The following is a 19,484-nucleotide window of genomic DNA, read 5'->3' on the forward strand; positions in this document are numbered from 1 at the left end:
CTGGTGTGAGAATTAAAGAAGCCCAAACAGGAGAAGCAATGTACAGGATAATGCGAGATACCTATCACGATGCTTAGGGAGTTGAAGTTCATTGCAGAGATGCCGAATGGGGGAAGAGGACCTGCCTTGCATGGGGCCTGTCCTCCCTCCTCCATCCGTTGTGTCCTGCCGGCTGTCCCTGTCCCCCAGCGCTCCCACCCCATCTGGGCTCACCCGGCGCCGGCTGCAGTTGCGCGCGGCCGCCTCTAGATGGAACTTTCTCACCAACAGAAGGCCGGGCCGCCGCTGCCCCCGCGCGGGGCGACCAGGGCGCTCCCTCCGCCTCTCGCCGCCGCAGGTGCAGGGCGCCTGGGCTGTAACTCGTGGGGAGGGCCGCGGGACTGTGCACGTCAGCCCGGCGAGTTTCCATGAGCTCGAGGCGAAGGGAATCCCGAGGTTTCCCTCAGAAACCCAGCAGCCGCGCGGCGCGGGTCACCAGGAGTTCCTGCGGGTGTCCGCGGCTCCTTGAATCAGCTCAATAAAATGATGGTCACTGTGACCGCCCGCGGCCCCCTCAGTGCTGTGCCCGCAGCGGGGCCGTGTCGTGCCCACCACGCGCTCCGGTGGCTCAGTGGAGGGCACCCCAGAGACCCCCCGGGGCGAGGTGAGGGAGACTGTCGCCCAAGCTGCGGGGCAGGACGAATGGCGGAGCAGCCGCGCGGCTGGAGGCAAACTTTGCAGGGGGACCGCGCGGCCGGCCGATTCTACTTTGAGCATCCCCGAAAAGAAAGCGTGTGGCGGGACACTTGCCATCTACCATGTATTCTTACAGGGACCCTTTTCGGAGCTGTGCTCGGGAACCAGGAGCCCCGGCTTGCGGTCCCCGACTCCGTGCTCCGGGTGGGTGGCGGTCGCGCGGCGCCTTCCCGCGTGGGTCCCGCGCTGGGCAGGCAGTCGGAGCCGCTCAGCTCCTTTCCAGCCATATTCCTCCTTCTATCCACCCCCTCCCCGCCTCTCTCCCCCTTCCCCGCCGCCTTTGGGTCCTCCCTTTTCTGTTGGGGGCGGGATGCTGGGGGTGATTTTAAAAATCAGAACTGTTGACATTTCTGGTCCCCGCGCGGGTGAGGGCGGAGGTGAGGATGCGCGGAGCGGAATCCGCCGAGCGTCCCTCTCTGCGCCCGCGCCCGCGCCGGGACAGCTCAGTGACAGCGACATCCAGGGGCTCCTACCCCACGGGGTTCCTCCTTCCGTTTCCAGAGGTGACTGGTTGGCGCGAAGCGATTGGCGACTCCGGGCGCGATCCCGGCCGCGGCTCCCCGCGCCGCGCCGGGTGAATGGCCGCGGGCGGAGGATCGGGAGGCGCCGGGCGCAGACCAATCGCGGCCGCCGGTGGGAGTATTTGTTATTCACATGGAAGAGACTTGGCGCCGGCAGGGCCAGCTCAGCCCCCTCAGCCCCGAGACCAGCCACAAGTGCGGCTGCGGCGCTCGCCTCACGCGGCGGCGGCGGCGGCGGCGGCGGCGCTGACATGGAGCTGCGGTCTCCCCGCCGGCTTCCTCACCGCGCCCTCTGCGGGGAGCAGGGTAAGACTCGCTGAGCGCAGACCCAGGAAGCGAGGAGAGCAAGTGCCGAACCGCAGGAAGAAGCCCCCGCCCCAACTCCCCCCAAACGCCGTATCGGAGGAAAAAGGGGACCTCCCCTCTACATCCCCCCCGCCCCGTATTGGATTCCCCTTTGCGTTTTCTTCTCCCAAACCGTTCAGTGTACAGCCAACCAGGTGCACCGTTCCTTCTCGGATCACTTTAGTGATTTGCTTTTCCTGGGCACGGTCCATGGCCTTGCACCTCCGGAGTCTGGGAGAGAACTGGCAGGCGGAGGGGACGGGAATGGGGGGCGAGGGAGAGCGGGCACCAGGGGGCGAGGGGCTGGCCGGGCATTGGCGCTTGATTGGGTGTCTGTTGATTTTACGTGGCAAAGAACAAGGCAGCCACCCCTCTTGTCTTCCCATGATTACATTCCAGTGAAGAGGTTCAGAAAAGAGGGAGGCTTAGCTCGGGACTTCCAAGGCTTGGAGATGTGATCCCCCAAAAGTTTAGCCGGCGAATGGGAGCCTGAAGGGCGAGGGAAGGGGGCTGGCGCCCAGGTCGCTCTGCGGGCGCGCGGCGGCGGATTTCCAGGCGCCCTCCCTCGGCTGGCCTGCCCTGGGTGACCTCCCGGACCTGCCCTGGCGGAATCCGGACTTGCCCGCCGAGATGACGAGGTACCTCCGTTCTGCGAATCTAACTAACGGGAGGGATTTCTGAAGTTAGAGATGCGTTGGGTAACCCCCGTCTTCCTGAGCGTGGGGCTGGGCGATGCATGTCTAAGCAGGACCTGGGAAGGTGGGGGTCGCGGCTGAAGCCCCGCGGCTGGGGAGTCCTCGAGACCCCGCATCCCCGCAGCGCGTACGCCTGCCTGGAGTTTGCGTTCTCCGAGTTGGCGCGGCGAGGCTGGGATTTCCGCGCCCCCCTTTTGTGGCTTTCGGGAAAACACTGGAGTTCCGTGTCCTGTTGGGGGCGGGGGGAAGGGAGGAGGAATGATCTCGAGTATCTTGAGTTTAAGAAGCAAAGGCAGATGCGCCCAACAGCTCCTCCCAGGCACCTGCGGCCAGTCTGGCCCCAGTTTCGCGCGGACCCGCGCGGGGCGTGGGCGCTCCGGGCGGCCAGGTGCGGTGGGGCGGAGGCTGGATCCCCGCGCGCTCCTGGGGCGGCGCAGGCAGATCCCGGCGGCGTGGGAGAGGCGAGAGCCACCAGGTACTTCTCCCAAGGCCCAGGTCTCTCCTCGAACCCGGGTTCAACAGCTGAAGGAACCCAGAAGAAAAAGGAAGATGCGGTGGAGAAGACGGGAGCGGGGCCGGGGTGAGTGGCTGCGGGCTGAGACAGCGGTAGAGGGAGAGAACCCTCTGAGCCGCACGGGGAGCCAGCCCATCTGCTCTGCCAAATAGCTCGGAGATCCCTTGAGGTTCGTACAGTTGGCGAAAATATAATAGCATCACACACACACACACACACACACACACACACACACACCCCAAAACCCGTCTGTCTGACGCGCTCCCTTAGTGCAAATGAAAGGCAGAGGGACGTGCGAGTCACTCAACTGCGCAAGACGGCACCCTCACGCTTCCTTGAAGATTGTTTTCCCCGGGGCCCAAACTGCAGAGCTTGGGGTCAGGTGTCTGCGGCCGGGATGGCTGGAGTGAAAATAGACCTGTTCACCAGCTGCAGAAACCCAAACCTCCCAGTCCTCGAAGCGACAAGCAAGTCCCGCCCTGGGAGGGAATGCCGTGTTTGCCATTTGGGGTGATCCTTTCCCACAGACCTGACGGCGTGGGAGTCTCTCTCGCGAACACTCAAGAGTATACTACTGTCTCCATCACTTACCCTGATTGAATACAAATTCTGCCAAAGGACAGAACTGGAAATCAGGGTTGGTAGTGGAGATACAAGAAAAATCATAAACGGGACAAATGCATTCCGATGATAGCGTGTATTTTGCTTGAAAGAAAAAATAAAAAGAGAAAAAGAGCCACCAGCAGGTAGATCTTGGATAAACACTTGACTGTAATTTCTATTTTCCGTTATGAAATTGTTTGTCAATAATTGCAAATGGCTACAGAAACCACTTTAGCGTACCTTAGCCACTTGCTTGTGAATAATGTCTTGAAAGATCTCTGGAGGAGACAGAATCGGCTGTCTGCAACTCATTGCCTGGTGTTTGAAAATGTGTGGTTTGATAATTTTGAAGAGAAAAGCCATATTCATCAGGGAAAATGAAGTAAGAATTTTAAATGTAGTTTTCCCATTTCAGAGTCAACTATAGGTTGTATCATACCTGAGATAAAGACAGAGAATTCTTGCTTTAAAATCTGGGACTTGGGGAGAAATAGCTGAGGGGAAGCTCTCTAGGAGAGGATTTACCCAGAATAAAGAAAAAGATGCTGAGAACACAGCTCTATTGTGTTATTTAGGCGTGATTTGTTCTATTTGGTTTGTGTTAGCTAGTTTTGCCTGACCAGGCAAATTATGACTACTTGAATAATTCTAAAAACATCTAAATCCAAAAGGAATAGATAAAAGGAAGAGTTGAGCTGCAATGAGTTCAGGAGAAAGTTAGAGGTCTGGAGAGATGTGCTCTATTTAAAGTTGGCTGGGCAGGTTGTAGCTGCTACAGGGCTTGTTTAATCGGTATTTATGTAGCAAACAACCAGCTGACATTCATGTTGACGATCCAATGCCAATCTTTGTGTAAGAATGTTCCATTGTCTTCAGCGCATGAGGTACTGTACACACACACTTCTGGTAGCAATGATGCTTTGCCTTCCAAGTTTCTTTCTTACTGTCTCCCTCCTGTAGTTAGAATGCCCAACATGAAGAGATCCTTGCTTTAGTCTGGGGAGTGGAGTTGCTCTGTCCCAGTGTCTTAGAAAGAAGATGCTGCCTGGGTTTATCTCTTAAGTGGACTCAGCTAAGACCTGGCCCATCTCCATGCCTATTGAATAGGCTGGCTTTCGAAGGGTCAGGAAACTGTCTCTGTTTTCTTGTCCATCTTGACTGGATATTACCAGACTCACACATGCACTTTGCTCAGGAGAAACAGCCACTCGCATTGTTTGAGGAGACGATGTGAACAGAGAGCCAGCTGGGACATATTGTTTCCATCCTAAGAGCAGGTTTTCTGTCTGCTAGGAATCAATATCCCTTCCTTCCCCTTCCCCTTCTTCCCTCCCTCCCTCCCTCCCTCCTTACCTCCCTCCCTCTCTCTTCTTTCTTTTCTTTTTTCTTTTCTTTCTTTTCTTTTCTTTTCTTTTCTTTTCTTTTCTTTTCTTTTCTTTTCTTTTCTTTTCTTTTCTTTTCTTTTCTTTTCTTTCTTCTCTCTCTCTGTGTCTCTCTCTCTCTGTCTCTCTTTCTCTTTCTTGGCTCAGAGAGGTGTTTTCTTTGATTTTCATACCTACTTGGTGCTTTGACAAGTGGTGACGAACTCACTGACTAAGGACCTTGAATGTGATGCATTCTGATGCCAGGACCTGCCTTCTGAGTGGTGGGCCCTGTTGGAGTGATTTAAGGGGCACTGCTGAGAGGCTCCTGATAATTCCCTTCTTTGGCTTATTATATTGCCAGTCTTTACCATTATTAGAGAGGTTTCTTTGGTAAAGAAATTATGGATCTCCTGGAAATTATCTTATAAATGCAGATGTTCCAACTGGGGGGTGACTGTGTCTTCTGGTTTTGATACCTGTTAATGAATCTACTCACTCCTTGGGGAGGGCCAAGGTAAGGAGAGAACCAGGTCTTAAGGTTATGACCTGTAGGACCCATCAGTACTGAGGCAGGGAGGACAGCCAGGTCTGGGGGGTGGGGGTGAGGGGTGGGGAGGGAGCAGGTGAGCAGAAGTAGGAAGATGCAGGAGGCGCCCAAGAAGGGTATATGGAGATTATTGACCACCTGTGTTCCCAGTTGCATACTTTTCCAGATGAGGTTATGCCTAAAGATAGAAATCTGCCGGTTGTTTATTGGCTAACTTTTCCAGTGGTAATGAGCCTTAGTTGTAGAAGCTCTGTATTATATCCTGCATACAACTTAGGAAGGTTTCCGATTGTCCTCTTTTCACTGCAGAAGAATGTCTTGTCACCACTTCCTGCAGAATAACCCCTTGGATGTTCCAAGTGTTCACGATCTTCAGCCACCCAGGTCAGATATTACGCTTCCATTGACTTTTCCTCTGTGTCCTTCCCAGTTTTCCTTCGATATCCTTCGATTTCTGGGACACATGACTTGTTAAGATCTGATCAGCCCTGCGTGTGAAAGGAAAGTGTTTTTTTTTTTTTTCTTCAGGTCTTCTAAGCACAGAACTCCAGCAAAATATTTGAGTTCTGGGATTGGTTGTTAAACTAGTAATATCCCTGTATATTCTTATAATACTGGCAGTTTATAAAGTACCTTTGCATACATTATATCATTTCATTTCACAACTGGGAGAGGTGGCCAGAAATCATTCCTCAGTTTAGAAACAAAGAAACTGAGCCCAGGTTAAGTGACCTGCCCAATGTCATATAGTGAGTACTGGGGGAAGTGAAATTAGAATCAGGGACTTCTCGGACCCCAGGTGGCACACTCAGAGTCCCTATTATCTAATCAGGGTTAGCTCGATATCTATCATGTTGTCCTGCACCCAAGGGATGTGGAATCAGGGAAAGAATGTAGTAGCAGCAGTTCCACATCTGAATTCTGGCTCAATATTTTAGACATATTCATATAAGATTTCTGTTTTTCGGTTTCTTGTATCTCAAATAGGGGCCGTGATATCAACCTCATAGGTGTATTTTGCGAAGGAAATGAGATAACATGTGTGAGGTTCTAGGTAAACTGTAGGCATCAATGAATGTCGGATTTACCCCTGGTCCCTCTTCTTATATAACTCATACTAAAAATGTAGCTTCTCATCACTTTAAATTTGGTCTGTTTATGCAATAGCAGTGTTATTGAAAAAAAAAAAATTGGGCAAATTGAATTCCACTAAATCAGATTGCATTTTAAATGCACAGGGGATTTAGCTATTTAAAGGAAATCTGTAGTGAATTCTTTTGCGATGCACATAATCACTTTCTAATTTATCTGTTTAGTCAGTTGAACTTCTCATGTATCAGATTTTCTTAACATGGGGCTTTCTTGTACAGAATAGCTTTCCTCGTCTTCTCTCACGCATGGGAAAAAGTCCCTCAGCTTACAAATAAAATTAGTTATCGTGTTCATTTGGCAAAGCTTTGCTCTAGTGTTTGAGCATAATCTCATATTCCCTTATTATTCAATAATGGAATCTCAGAACGGGAAGCTGGAAGCTACCTTAGACATCACATGGTGCATCGCGTTTCTCAGATGAGGAAATGGAAGCACACAGAGGTACAGTGACATGGTCAGTGTCGCCAAACAGTGGCTTTCAGACAAGGATCCAGTTCCAGTCCTCCATCGCCAGGGGAAGGCTCTGTCTGACCTATCCTCACTCTGTTCCCGGCTAGAGTCCAGGGCCAGGCACACATGTTTCCAAATAGGAGATAACAGGCGACGATGGTGCATTTTCTAAAACAACCCAAAACAGCGGCAAGTGTGAGCACTTTCAAGGGAAAACTGCTGGATTTGCAATTTTGTGAATTGATGACAGTATTTACCTTAACCTTTTTGTTAAAGAACTGAATGGAATCCAGCACAGGGATGCTGTTTGGCCTTTTCATAGGAAAAATAAAAATGACAATTTTTGGCTAATGGTATTCTTCAGTGAGGATTTTACCATGTCGTGTCTTTTTTTTTTTTTTTAATTAAAGTTTATTGGGATGACCAAAAACAACAAAAGAACAAGACAAACGAATGAGAAACAAAACCATGTCGCGTCTTACAAGCACTTGCCACGGCCATGACAGACATACCCTGATAGATCCTATGTTGGTGGGTTTGTTCTCACTGACGTCAGGCTGGCCAGGAAACTTGATGTGAAGTAGAGGTGTTTGGACAAACTGTATTTAATATTCTCCACCCTTTGAGAGATTCAGGGATCACGCTGCTCTGGAAATGCTCCCAGGTTGTCCCCTCTTAATTAGTACATTCATTTTCTTAAAGAGCTGACCATTGAAGAGGTACACAGTTCTGAAAGATTTCAGTGGAGGGGCAGCGCTGGCCTCCTCACGTGTCCTGCCACAGCCAGTCTCTGCAGCGCTGGGGGCTTTCTCAGAGGACAGGACCCACCTTGGGGCCTGAGGTGGGCCCCACCTTCGGGACCCACCTTCGTGCCACTTACTAGCTTAGGGCCTGGGGCCTTGCTCCACCTTTCTGAGCCTTCCTTTCTTATTTATACAAGAGCTAATAATCCGTGTATGAAAATTCAATAAGATACATTGAATTTCATTACAATTCAGTGTAAGGCATTTGAGACTTTGGTACAGAGAAGGTGCGTAGGAAATAAAAAGCAGCAGAATTCAGGGCCCTGACCCCTGGAGGAGCTATCCTTGTCCCTGGACTTTCAGGAAACGGCTAGAACACTGTCAGGGAGCCACAGACTCAAGTTCCAGTGTGTGTGTGTGTGTGTGTGTGGGGGGGGGGGTGTGGGGGTGTCTGCTCTCCAGCAGACCCAGGCCAGCAAGACTGTTAGGTGCTAATGATAGATGCTGTGTCATTTACTTAGGACGGGCTGGGAGGGAGTGAAGCGGAAGGGCTTTCCGGCTCAGGCTAATGGTTAGGCCTCCTCCAAGGTTGCGGAGCCCCTCCTGTGGGTTCAGAAACACTTCAGGGCCTCTGCTCCCCTCAGAGGTCGATCTCAGGAGTGCAGCAGACCTCTCGCCTCCGTGAGGAAGTCCCTCAGCACAAGTGAGGTTTGTACCAAACCCCAGAGGCGGCAGGTCAGTTTGAGAGAAAAACTCTTCTAGTTCAAATCAAGCACAGAAGGGGAAGTGGAGCTACTGGGTTCTGTAGACCCAAAAAGTCATTATTTCTTTAAAACTCATCGACTCCAACTGGAGTCGATGAGGTTAGATTAAAGCTCCCAAGAATTGCAGGAGAGCAAGAGGAAGCAATGTAAGATTATACAATGAAACCGAATTTATGTAGTTTTCTACACACTTTCAAATATATTTTCCTTAGAATTTTAAAGGGAAACAACCTTCCGGCTGTCAAGTCTGTGATTTTTATGACACTGTTTTCGATTTTGAAACAACCTCAATATTTCAATATTTTATAAGTGGCTCTGATTTTAATTTTAAAGTGACAGAATTCGGTGACAACCTCACCAACTGAGCAAACAGGGAGAAAGTCGCTCTGCTTTAATGGGACATGAGTTGCAGACTAGATCAGTGATGGTAGTTCCTGCCTACTGAGCTCTCGCCCTGTGCCAGGTACTGTGTGTACTGTGTGGCAGGTTCTGTGACCCCTTCACAGGCGAGAAAACCAAGCTCTAGGGAGGTGATAGGCCACGAGGTGTATGTTGCAAAGGAAGGACCTTAAGCAAAAATTCAAGTGAGCTGTCCAAGAAAGAATAACCAAAATGAACCTCTCGTTTTTTCATTTAAGGGCGTCCATCCACTAAACACAACTATTTCCTGCCTCACTGCTATTCAGCCCCCAACCTTCCCTTAACTTAAAGCTCTAAACAGACCTTTGAGATGCTAAAGAGACTAAAAATGATTGCAAACGTGAATACTTTGAAAAGAACCTCGATTTTATTACTTCTAGGACTGTACAGCAAGTAGGTAAGGATGCTTTGCTATTAACAGATGGACTGTCTTTATGTTTGTCTATAATTGAAAGCTGTTTGTTCTCTGTAGTGTTTTAAATACTCGGGAGGCGGCTCCGTGAAATGAAGAAAGGCTGGTGTTTGGAGAACAACAGGTCCCCTTCCTTTCCCCCATACACAGTCGTCCTTCATGTATCTGTTTATTTTGTGCTCTGTCAGAATGGTTATGCGAAGGGTCGGCCTAGCCATTGGACCTGGGTTGAAGTTCTGAATTGGTGGCCAGAGTTAATGAGGTTTGACTGCCTTATAACTGGTCTTCCTCGTGAAACTGTAAAACACACTCCGACTTTCCTTACTGGGTGGTCGGTGTAATTTATGATCCATCTCTTAGATGGTTTCATCCAGAAAGTCAAGTTGACTTTCTAAGTGTTTCCTTTTGCAGAATGCCTGAGGTTAGGCTGTTGTTGAATCACAGATTTTTTTCTGAAGGAGAAGCAGCTGCCAGGAGAACTGAGTGTAAGGGAATATCAGTCAAATGGTGAGAAAAGTCAGAAAAGGACTAAGTGTCTTGGGCAAGGAGAGAGGAAATCTAGGACCTAGCCTGTGCCAGGAGGGAAGGACTGCTTGTCACAGGCAGAATGGAACTATCTCAGCAGAGCCGGCCATTGGCTGCGTCTCTGAGTATCGTCCAGGGGAATACTCAGAATCCAGGGCAGTGGGCTATGACAAGTCCCCTGTTCTAATCTGCAAGTGAAAAATGTGCAGCTTCCTTTGAAGGCTCTTGGACATATGTTCAGTTGTCCTCTAGGGAGGCACCATCCTTTCCTTTGGGACTGGGAGGATGGGATGAAAATTTCATGAATTGGAAATTGAACAAGTGAATGGAAAATAAACGCAGACCTTGGTTGGCTAGGGCAGAGAAAGACTGTCCAAATTTCAGGTTTCAAATCCATAGCATATATACATGTATGGATTTCTAACATATACATATACATATATATATGTATATGTATATGTTAGAAATGAGCATTAGATTAACCATCCTGCCCAAATATGTTGGTGCTGTTGATTTTCTTAATTGTATGTGCGTTTCAAATATGAGATTCCCTTATGTTAAGTCAGTTCTTGGTTTCTGTTAAGTCTTCTCAAAAGCCCTTTGAAAGAATCTCATAGAATTCTTTAAGAGCGAAGGTCCTAGAATGAACTTTTTCTCTATAGATGTGCTTGTAGACGTTTTTACTCTAGGTTATTTCCAGTCTTGATGAAATAACTGTTTTCCCCACTGAGTCAGACAAAATTAAGAAGCTCTTCAATTGATCTCCAGCTCTGATTTGCTCCTGTGATTGTAGGATCACGGAGTGTTTACTTCAGAACTGTAAGCCTACCCATGGCTTCCACCCCAACAAATTTAATGGGAAACGCTGACAACGGCAATAGGAATATCTTCACACATAACCCTCCCTATGTGTTTCATTTTTAAGTCTTTGTTTTGTTATCAGAGAACAATAAGACAATTTTTATGAAGTAGCTGACATGCTATGTAAAATCTTTTCACAAGCTATGAAACGTAGACATTTTGGGCTCCTTGGGTGGATTTCTTGCTTTTTTGTGTGTTTTTTGTTGTGACTGAATAATCGCTTTTTCCCACTGGGAAATCTGAGGCACCAAAAAATGTCATTAACAGATGACTGGCTTGTTGACTACATCACAGAAAATAACCTTTCATTATGATTTTGTGAACAAAATTTCAATGCTAAATTCAGACCGCTGTAAAAAGTAAAAACAGGTTTGAAAAGAAATAATGCCATCAATCACAGGATTTTTACCTTCATGGGAATTTGATTTATTGAAATAAACTGGTAAATAAAAATACTTTCTGGCTTGGGAGAATCAACCTCATTTCTGATACTTTTCTGTTTTCCTTGCTCCAAAAGGGTCATCCATCTCTCTGTTTGGACGCTGTGCAGCCAGGTGTTCAGAATCAGAGGGGGACAAAAAGAATTAGCTTCTTGCTGAACAGAGGAAATTAAAAAAAAAAAAAAAGTTGGTGTAAACAGGGCTTAAAAATGTAGACCCATTGAACTGAACCTTTTTTTTCCCCTTCCTCCTGCCTCCAGGAATAATTCTGCATCAGGGCTGACTTCAAGGATGTGAATTGTTGACCTCACCCCAACATCAGAACCTCAGCTGTTATTCTAATTTTTGCACCATTCCAGGCAAGTTGACTGTATATGGAAATAAAATTGAACCTTAAGGGTCTGATGGACATTCACTGTGACATTCAAATCAAGAAAACTTGCTGAAACTCACAGAGCCTTTTCCCCATGGGCCCTGATGGTAGCCTCCAGAAGGTGCAGCCTCAGGTGGTCCTCCTTCTTCTGTGGCAAGAATAAACTTTGGGTCTTGGATTGCAACACCACCTGTGGAGAAAATGGTATGCGAGGGAAAGCGATCAGCTTCTTGCCCTTGTTTCTTCCTCCTGACCGCCAAGTTCTACTGGATCCTCACAATGATGCAAAGAACTCACAGCCAGGAGTATGCCCATTCCATACGAGTGGACGGGGACATCATTTTGGGGGGTCTTTTCCCAGTCCATGCCAAGGGAGAGAGAGGGGTGCCTTGTGGGGAGCTGAAGAAAGAAAAGGGGATCCACAGACTGGAGGCCATGCTTTACGCAATTGACCAGATTAATAAGGACCCTGATCTCCTCTCCAATATCACGCTGGGTGTCCGGATCCTTGACACGTGCTCCAGGGACACCTACGCTCTGGAGCAGTCGCTGACCTTCGTGCAAGCCTTGATTGAGAAGGACGCTTCCGATGTGAAGTGTGCCAACGGAGATCCGCCCATTTTCACCAAGCCTGACAAGATTTCTGGAGTCATAGGTGCTGCAGCAAGCTCTGTGTCCATCATGGTCGCTAACATTTTAAGACTTTTTAAGGTAGGTAAAGGCATCGTCTCAGACCATTGCGAAAGGATCATACATTGTTCTGACTCCAACTGCAGGTTTAGGAAGAAAGTGAAAATGGTGAAGATGCTCATAGAGTTACCAAGCTCCTCCACTAGAGGAAATCTGTGTCTGGGTTTCTACATGTGTCCATTTAGTTCCATTATTTGCAATTAATTACATTAATTGTGACATTTCCCCCCCCTGAACAAATAGAAAGGTGATAATTTCTGTGACATGTGGAGGCCTCAATATCTTGGAATAGCCTCTTCACTGAGGCTCATTTTAAATCAAAGCAAGTACTTTTAGAGTAGAATGAACTCCTCACCCATTTATCATATAAAACACTTCTATGGTATTTGAGGTATAAGATAATTTAGTTGGTGAAACTTCTTTAAAGTGGAATGGTCTGTTATGACAAAAGCTCCTGTGTGAAGGAACAGTATTTATTACTAATGTGTAGATGAGAGTGACACTCTGGAATATAAGATGGCCATAAAATTGTCACATTTATTATAGCGACAATAGAGCAGAACCTCATTAATTCAGACTGCTCTGATGCAGACTTGGAATAATTGTATGTAATTCTTATTGAGTTAAAAGTTCAAGTTTATAGGATAACTCAAGACTTTTTGATTTAGATTTCTACTCAGATGATCTATTACCTGTAAACTGCATTTACATATTGAAGAAAAATGGCAAAATGCAACAATATACCTAATAGCACTTTGAAAGTATGAAGTGCCATAAGAACAGTTATTGTAACTCACCATCTTTCATTAACTTTCTCATTTTATTTATTAATATCCATTACATAGCCTTTTGTAATGACATAATTTTGTTTTAATTGACAATGCTTTTCACTCTGATTCCTTACTCAACTCAATGGGACATGACTTTTCCAACGTATTCTGAATTAATGAGGCTTCGTTTTATATTATGAGAAAGTGTACTTAGGCATATTAGATTTTAAAATATTAAAAGAATATGGAGAAGTTGGACAGGTGACAGATCTAGTGACAAAATCAAAGTGATAGAAAATTTGCTTCACAAAAAAGAAAAGGAATCGAGTCAAAGTTTTTCTGGTTTGGATGATATCTTGGGGGACCATCTAGTCTGGTTCACTTCATATCCTGGAATCCTCTCTGTAACTGACCCTGCCCCCACCCCCAAGTGGCTGTCCGGCTTCTGTGTGAATTCCCTTCGTTTATAAGAGACAGTGCTAAGAGGCAGTGTAATCACTATTTCCAGATTGATGACATTTTCTCGAATGAGGACACGGCTGAGCAGAAGGAGGTGTGTCTAAGGAGCACCAAACAGGCACAGACAGGCTTCAGGGAATTCCAGAGACATTGAGCAGGACATCAGGAAGAGCCTCGTGGCAGTGAGAAGGACACAAGGTTGAAACAGGCAGCCAAGGGGGCTCTAATTCTCCATTGCTGGAAACTTTCAAGGGAAACAGGAAAGTTGTTCATCATGTTTCTTACACTAGCTGACCTCCTTCTTGGAGGCAAGATGCAGAACCAGGATTCAATAGGTTTTTCCCCACGTCCTGGGATCTAGGATTTCTCTTAGTAGTTTCAATTCTGAACTGCGTGGCATTTTCTGGTTGGGGGTGATGTCCAACTCCAGCCACTTTCCCAATCCTCTCTCCTCCCCTCCCCTCCTCTCCGACTTGATCTCCCTCCCTGCCTTCTCCAAAACATCTCTTTTCTGTTCTTAACTCAGCAACTGTGGCCCAGCAACACCCACTTTTAGAGCAGAGGAGAACCTTCACGAGGATCTTCTCCTTTCCTTCTCTTATCTTCCCCTTATACATTGATTCTGGTTCCCATCAACCCCGCTGTCTCCTTCCTGTAGCCTGGTGCCCACCGACAGTATGCAAGGATTTGAGGAGTGGGTTGGAAGTGACAAATGCTTACTTGAGGTTCTCATAGCTTGTTTACATTAATTTCGCCACAGAATCGGCTTATCTGTAAAATGGGAATATTAACATTCTGTTAGGTTGTTGGATGGATTTAATGAGAAAATGCAGGTAAAGGGTTCCACCAAGACCTGGCCATGTCCTTTGCCCCCTTAACCTGCCCAAGGGAACCTGGGAGCCTTTTTAGGCAATGTGAAGAGTGGGGTTTGTTTTTATGCATTCTGGACCTGGCTTCTTTTTGCTCCATTCTTCCCTCACTGATGGGCCAATTCTCTCCTTACTCTCTTGGGTAATTCTGGATGGACCTTATCTAACCAGGTGAGAGAATTACCACTGACACTTTGGACAGAGTCCAATGCTCCAGGCCAACTCCTGGGACAGTGGCCGGCACAGAAAGGAGCTGCTCTTGCCACCCCTGAACCAAAACACAAGGAATGGGTGACTTTTAGCTCGGAGCGGGTGCTGGTTATGGTGGATGTCATGACTAAGATCAGTACCCTGTCATGGAGTGAGCATTTACTATATGGAAGCAAATGATACTTATTGACCAAAATACTGGCACTTGAAAAATTTGTGTCTTTCAAAAGTAAGTGAAGAGCTATGGGTGCTCAGCCCATCTTCCAGCTGAACCTGGAACCACATGCACGTGCATCCGGTAATTACAACTTATTGTTGTGCTACTTTAGTTTACTTTGACGATTTCTATGAGACCCTCCAGCCAGCACTTCACAAGGCTATTAATTGTGATATTATTATGGTCACTCTTGGAATAGAAAATGTTTCATTTTACGTAAGAATGTATCCTATTTAAACACATATGTCAGGACTGACATGAAATAGTAGAATATTTATCAAAGGAATAATTAGCACATTAATGCACTAGGGATTCGCTTATAGTTCTGTTTTGAAAAATAATACTGAGAGTAAGCCAAATTCTATGACTTGAGTAAAGGTGAACCTTCAGGACGGTTTTATGGAGCTTGGGTCCCCCCAGGACAGTGTAAGACCCACAGAATCTAAAAAGATACATGGATATAAATATATTGCCACTTATTCCTGAATTCATGGAGTTAATGAAGGTGGAGCATCTTGGTTTGAAAACATACAAAATATTAACCTTGACCATAAGGGATAACCTTGACCGTAAGGGATGTAGGTAAGGTCTTGAGTAATGAATTTATTTACTGTCCTGCTCAACAATAAACATTAGTTGGGGATTTTAGAATGTGGCTGGGACCTGTTTAAAACTGTATAGAAAATGGGCTAAAGTCGGTAGTTTTCACATTTCTCATTTCTCTTTTTCTTGGACAATACTGGTAAAGCCATGTAGTATCTGCCTGGGCTATGGACACAAAGTCTTCCAGGACTCCCCATCTTCCTCGTCCTTCCATCTTGACCCTCCCGTGCCCCTCACCTGTCCTTATATGCCTCTGTGTTCTCCATTGGATCCTGGTTTCAGGGAAGACGCTGTGTTATCAGTCCTGTGCGTATAGTGTGCCTGTGTTTAAGTCACAGCAGGCTTGCGTTTTCTGCAGGGTCACCAACTGTGGAATGGAGTGACTTGTCTTTGTAAAGGGGATGCAGGCATCAGTGTATGTGGGTGTTCATGTAGTTACCCAGAGACTGCACCTCCCTGGGGGCAGCCTCCTCCTTCCGGGAGTACAGCTGACCCTACTCATCGCTAGAGGGGAGGGGTGTTGTCCTACCTTTGTTTCTCTTCTTATCAAAGCTCAGAGGCAAATGAAAAAACTCAGCCCCTGTAACTTCAGAGGAGACTTGTACAGGAGGCTGGAGCCTGACACCACCTGACACCACCGGCCCTGCTGTCTGGGCCCCTGGGACACTGAATGCGCTCCTCATGTCTCCGACGGGTTGAGCGCCTGCCTCCCAACTCCCTCCCTGGGAATCATTTTTACTGACTGAACTGCCTCATATTTCTTAGGTGTGTTGGGAGTGAAAACAAGTTGGAGAGTTACAGAACAACACTTTAATGATCTGAAGTTTTTAGAAGCGCTATTGTGTCTTAACACAGACAGACAGACAGACACACACACACACACACACACACACACTTCATATGTGGGTTAACATGGGGCAGAATGGTCACCTAAGCGACAGTTTAATCCTTATAGCAAGTTAATGGTTTTAGGTAATAGTAGTATCAAACAGGATGATGTGACATGCCAGTTCAGAAAAGCAAACCCGGAACTGGTCCATCCTATATAAAGGTGACAATGCCAGCTCGGTGGCTTCTGTCTTGCAGAGATTGAAGGAAAGAGGGGTCCAGCTCTCACCGAGACATTGTGTAGTTTGAAAAGAATTAAAGAAGAGTAAGAGGGCCTTTCGGAAATAGTGACTGGGAAGCCCATAATTTCCACGTTTTATAAAGCAGTTTCAACGAATATGTGTATGTTTTATAAAGATCTCCGATTTTCCCTTCTTTTCTAGAACATTTCCACCCCTCGCCTTTAAATGAGAGCAAATCAAAACACTAATCTATGTCTTACTTTGAGCAAAGATGGAACATTCTGCGTTAAAAATAGCACAGAGAGGCTGGTAACACAGTGATGTCCCATAGATGCTTTGGGCTTATAAAAGGGCAGTGTCAGATGTAATTTCTCTCTCGTGTGTTTCCAGTTAACTCTACCTAGAGGCTAACTTTCTACTCTTGACGGATAGCGGTTCCCGTGTTTCCCCGAAAGTGAGACCTAACTGGAAAATAAGCCCTAGCATGACTTTTCAGGATAACATCCCCTGAACATAAGCCCTAATGCGTCTTTTGGAGCAAAGCTTAATATAAGATCTGGTCTTATTTTCGGGGAAACACGGTAGATAGTCTGTAGTGAACACTTCCCAAAGCATTCAAATGAGACATTTAAAGAGAAATCTGCCTGTGGGTGGGCTACGTAATTTCTTCCCATGTGGAAGAGTCCTGGTGATAAATGGCTACAATTGACCTTCGTGTTAAGTAAACAAAGTCCTGTGAAGCATCCCGTTACCCTGGAAGTCTTTCCTACCCACCTATGTTTATGAAGATATATTTTCTTCCAAGAGACTGTACTAACTGTAGCAACCACTTCCAGAAGGCCAAGAGTTTTGTGAGTTATGTATTGCATACAGTGGGCTTTATTAACTGTAAACTCTGAAAAGGTAAATCTGCCATTTCCGGGCTCATCTAATTAGATGGACCCATAAATAAGCCCAGTCAATAAACTTAGCAGGAGGTAATATTTGATGTTAAATCTTATTTGATGGTAAATAGATGATAGAAAAGGGAAAGATAGATTCCTTCCCTCCATCCTTTGCTACTGTAGCAAGCTCTAATTTATTTGTAACGAGTCCACTCACCTCATATGAGAGATGCTGGGTGTTCTTTCTTATAATTGCCGTAAGCGGGGGTATTAGGGGAAATGGGCACTGCCCATGGTTACCAGCACTTAAACTCATGGCCATTATATATATATATATATATATATATATGTGTGTGTGTGTGTGTGTGTGTGTGTGTGTGTGTTTATATATATATATATATATATATATATATATATATATATATATATATATATATATAATATTTGATTTGGGAATGTTACTGCCCTTCTTAAAACTCTAATGGCTAACATTTCCTCCAGGATGAAGGCCATCCATCTGTACTTTGGGAAATCTTTTCTCACTTCTCTTGACAGATTAAGTAACTTTGTTAACGTTTCAAAAGTCTACGAGAGCAGAATGATATCCATAATATCCATGAGGGCTTGTATATCTTGTTTGTTGTTTTATTTCCAGCACTTAGCATGGACCTGTCTGGAAACCCGATAAATGTTTGCTGAATGAATGAATGAATGAATGAATGAATGTATCTCTCAATCCCCTCCATACTCCTTCCCTTACCCCAACCCAAATAGTGGAAATAATAGGTATTGGGTGAATAGGATAGAAATTTGTGTGTTTTGCTTTTATACTCTTTGAGAAAAGGGAACGGAAGGAGGGAGAAAGGGAGAAAGAAGGAGATATGGTATATTGTGGGAGTTCCTATTTTCATATTGTTTCCCCATTTCTTTTTTTAAACCAATTCACAGCTTCTCTAAACAGGTTTTTAAAATTAAAAATTAAATAAGTAAAAGACATGAGCACATTTTCATTTTGGAAGGTTTAAGCAATGAATAAATAAATAGTGTAAAGTGGAAAGAAATCACATCCAAACACACATATCTATTAATAAAATCACACACACACAATTTAATAATAGATATGTGTCTTACGACTTTCGTTTCTATGTAATAATATATCTGGGAGAAACTTCCACATTGGTTATGATAGATCTACCCCAGTAATTCTCAATCCTGGCTGCACATTTGCATCGCCCGGATGGCTTTTTAAAGGGACGCCCAAACCCTGCCAAGACCAACGGAACTGGGTGAGAGCCCTGGCATTGGTATGTTTTTAAATGATCACCAGGTGATTTTGATATTTGTCTAGGAGTGAGAACTACAAAACCTTTTTTAAGCAGTTGCTTGGTTTTTAATTATATGAATAGACCTTAATTTATTTAATAAATCCTTTACTGATAGGTTACTTCCCTTTCAGTTCTTAAGATCATTTATCATTTGAAAAAAGTAGAAGTGGTGCCAGAGGCTTATTCGAACACTATTAGCTCTAGAGTGAATTTTGGTTTCGTACAGCCCCTTTTTTGACCAGCAAAGGGGCTCAATTAATGAATCACCAAAAACACCTTACTACATGGTTGATTCACACTACACACTGCACAGGCCATAGCTCTTCATGCCATGTAGTAACTTAGAATCAGTGCAGTGATCATATGCTCAGACCACTAAAGGAGCGTTGTGGCTCTCGTTGGGCCGAGCAGATTTTTAACTTGGTTAATTTAAGTTGAATCTTTCTTACTTTTCTCCCCCTAGTCTTTAAAGGTCTGAAATCCTACAGTGAATACTGGAGACATCCCGATAGCTTACCTTGTGATGAATGCCTATCTTTTGGGTGTTTTAAATAATGAGGTTGTTTTAAAAGTAGTGAGGAGTCTTTCCAAGAGAATGGCTTGTGACTGGATGCTATAGATATTTTATTTAAGAAGCTGTCTGAAAACCTTTATAGAACAAATCAGGAGAAAGGTAGATAAAGAAATAAATTCGTATAAGAAAAATCCTGGGGGCGGCCGGTTAGCTTAGTGGGTTAGAGCGCGGTGCTCTTAACAACAAAGTTGCCGGTTCGATCCCCACATGGGCCACTGTGAGCTACGTCCTCCACAACTAGATTGAAACAACTACTTGACTTGGAGCTGATGTGTCCTGGAAAAAAATACACACTTAAAATAAAAAAGAAAAAAAAAAGGAAAACAAAAAGAAAAAAGAAAAGAAAAGT

The 19,484-nt window shown here is 45.6% G+C and overlaps 1 protein-coding gene across 4 annotated transcripts in view; it reads left to right on the forward strand.

Moving 5' to 3' along the window:
• The first annotated feature begins 1,297 nt into the window (after window positions 1-1,297).
• GRM8 (glutamate metabotropic receptor 8) overlaps window positions 1,298-19,484 on the forward strand; it is a 682,520-nt gene continuing 664,333 nt past the window's right edge. For 2 of the 4 annotated variants that reach the window (XM_033099301.1, XM_033099298.1), the window contains exons 1-2: window positions 1,298-1,562; window positions 11,352-12,175. In XM_033099301.1, coding sequence (XP_032955192.1) covers window positions 11,666-12,175 — 510 coding nt within the window. In that variant the 5' untranslated portion in view covers window positions 1,298-1,562; window positions 11,352-11,665. Of the gene's footprint in view, window positions 1,563-1,998; window positions 2,240-11,351; window positions 12,176-19,484 lie in introns of those variants that run through there. The other 2 variants (XM_033099300.1, XM_033099299.1) reach the window with 2 other exon arrangements.

The sequence above is a fragment of the Rhinolophus ferrumequinum genome, chromosome 26, assembly GCF_004115265.2.
Source record: "Rhinolophus ferrumequinum isolate MPI-CBG mRhiFer1 chromosome 26, mRhiFer1_v1.p, whole genome shotgun sequence".
In the NCBI taxonomy this organism is placed as follows: domain Eukaryota; kingdom Metazoa; phylum Chordata; class Mammalia; order Chiroptera; family Rhinolophidae; genus Rhinolophus; species Rhinolophus ferrumequinum.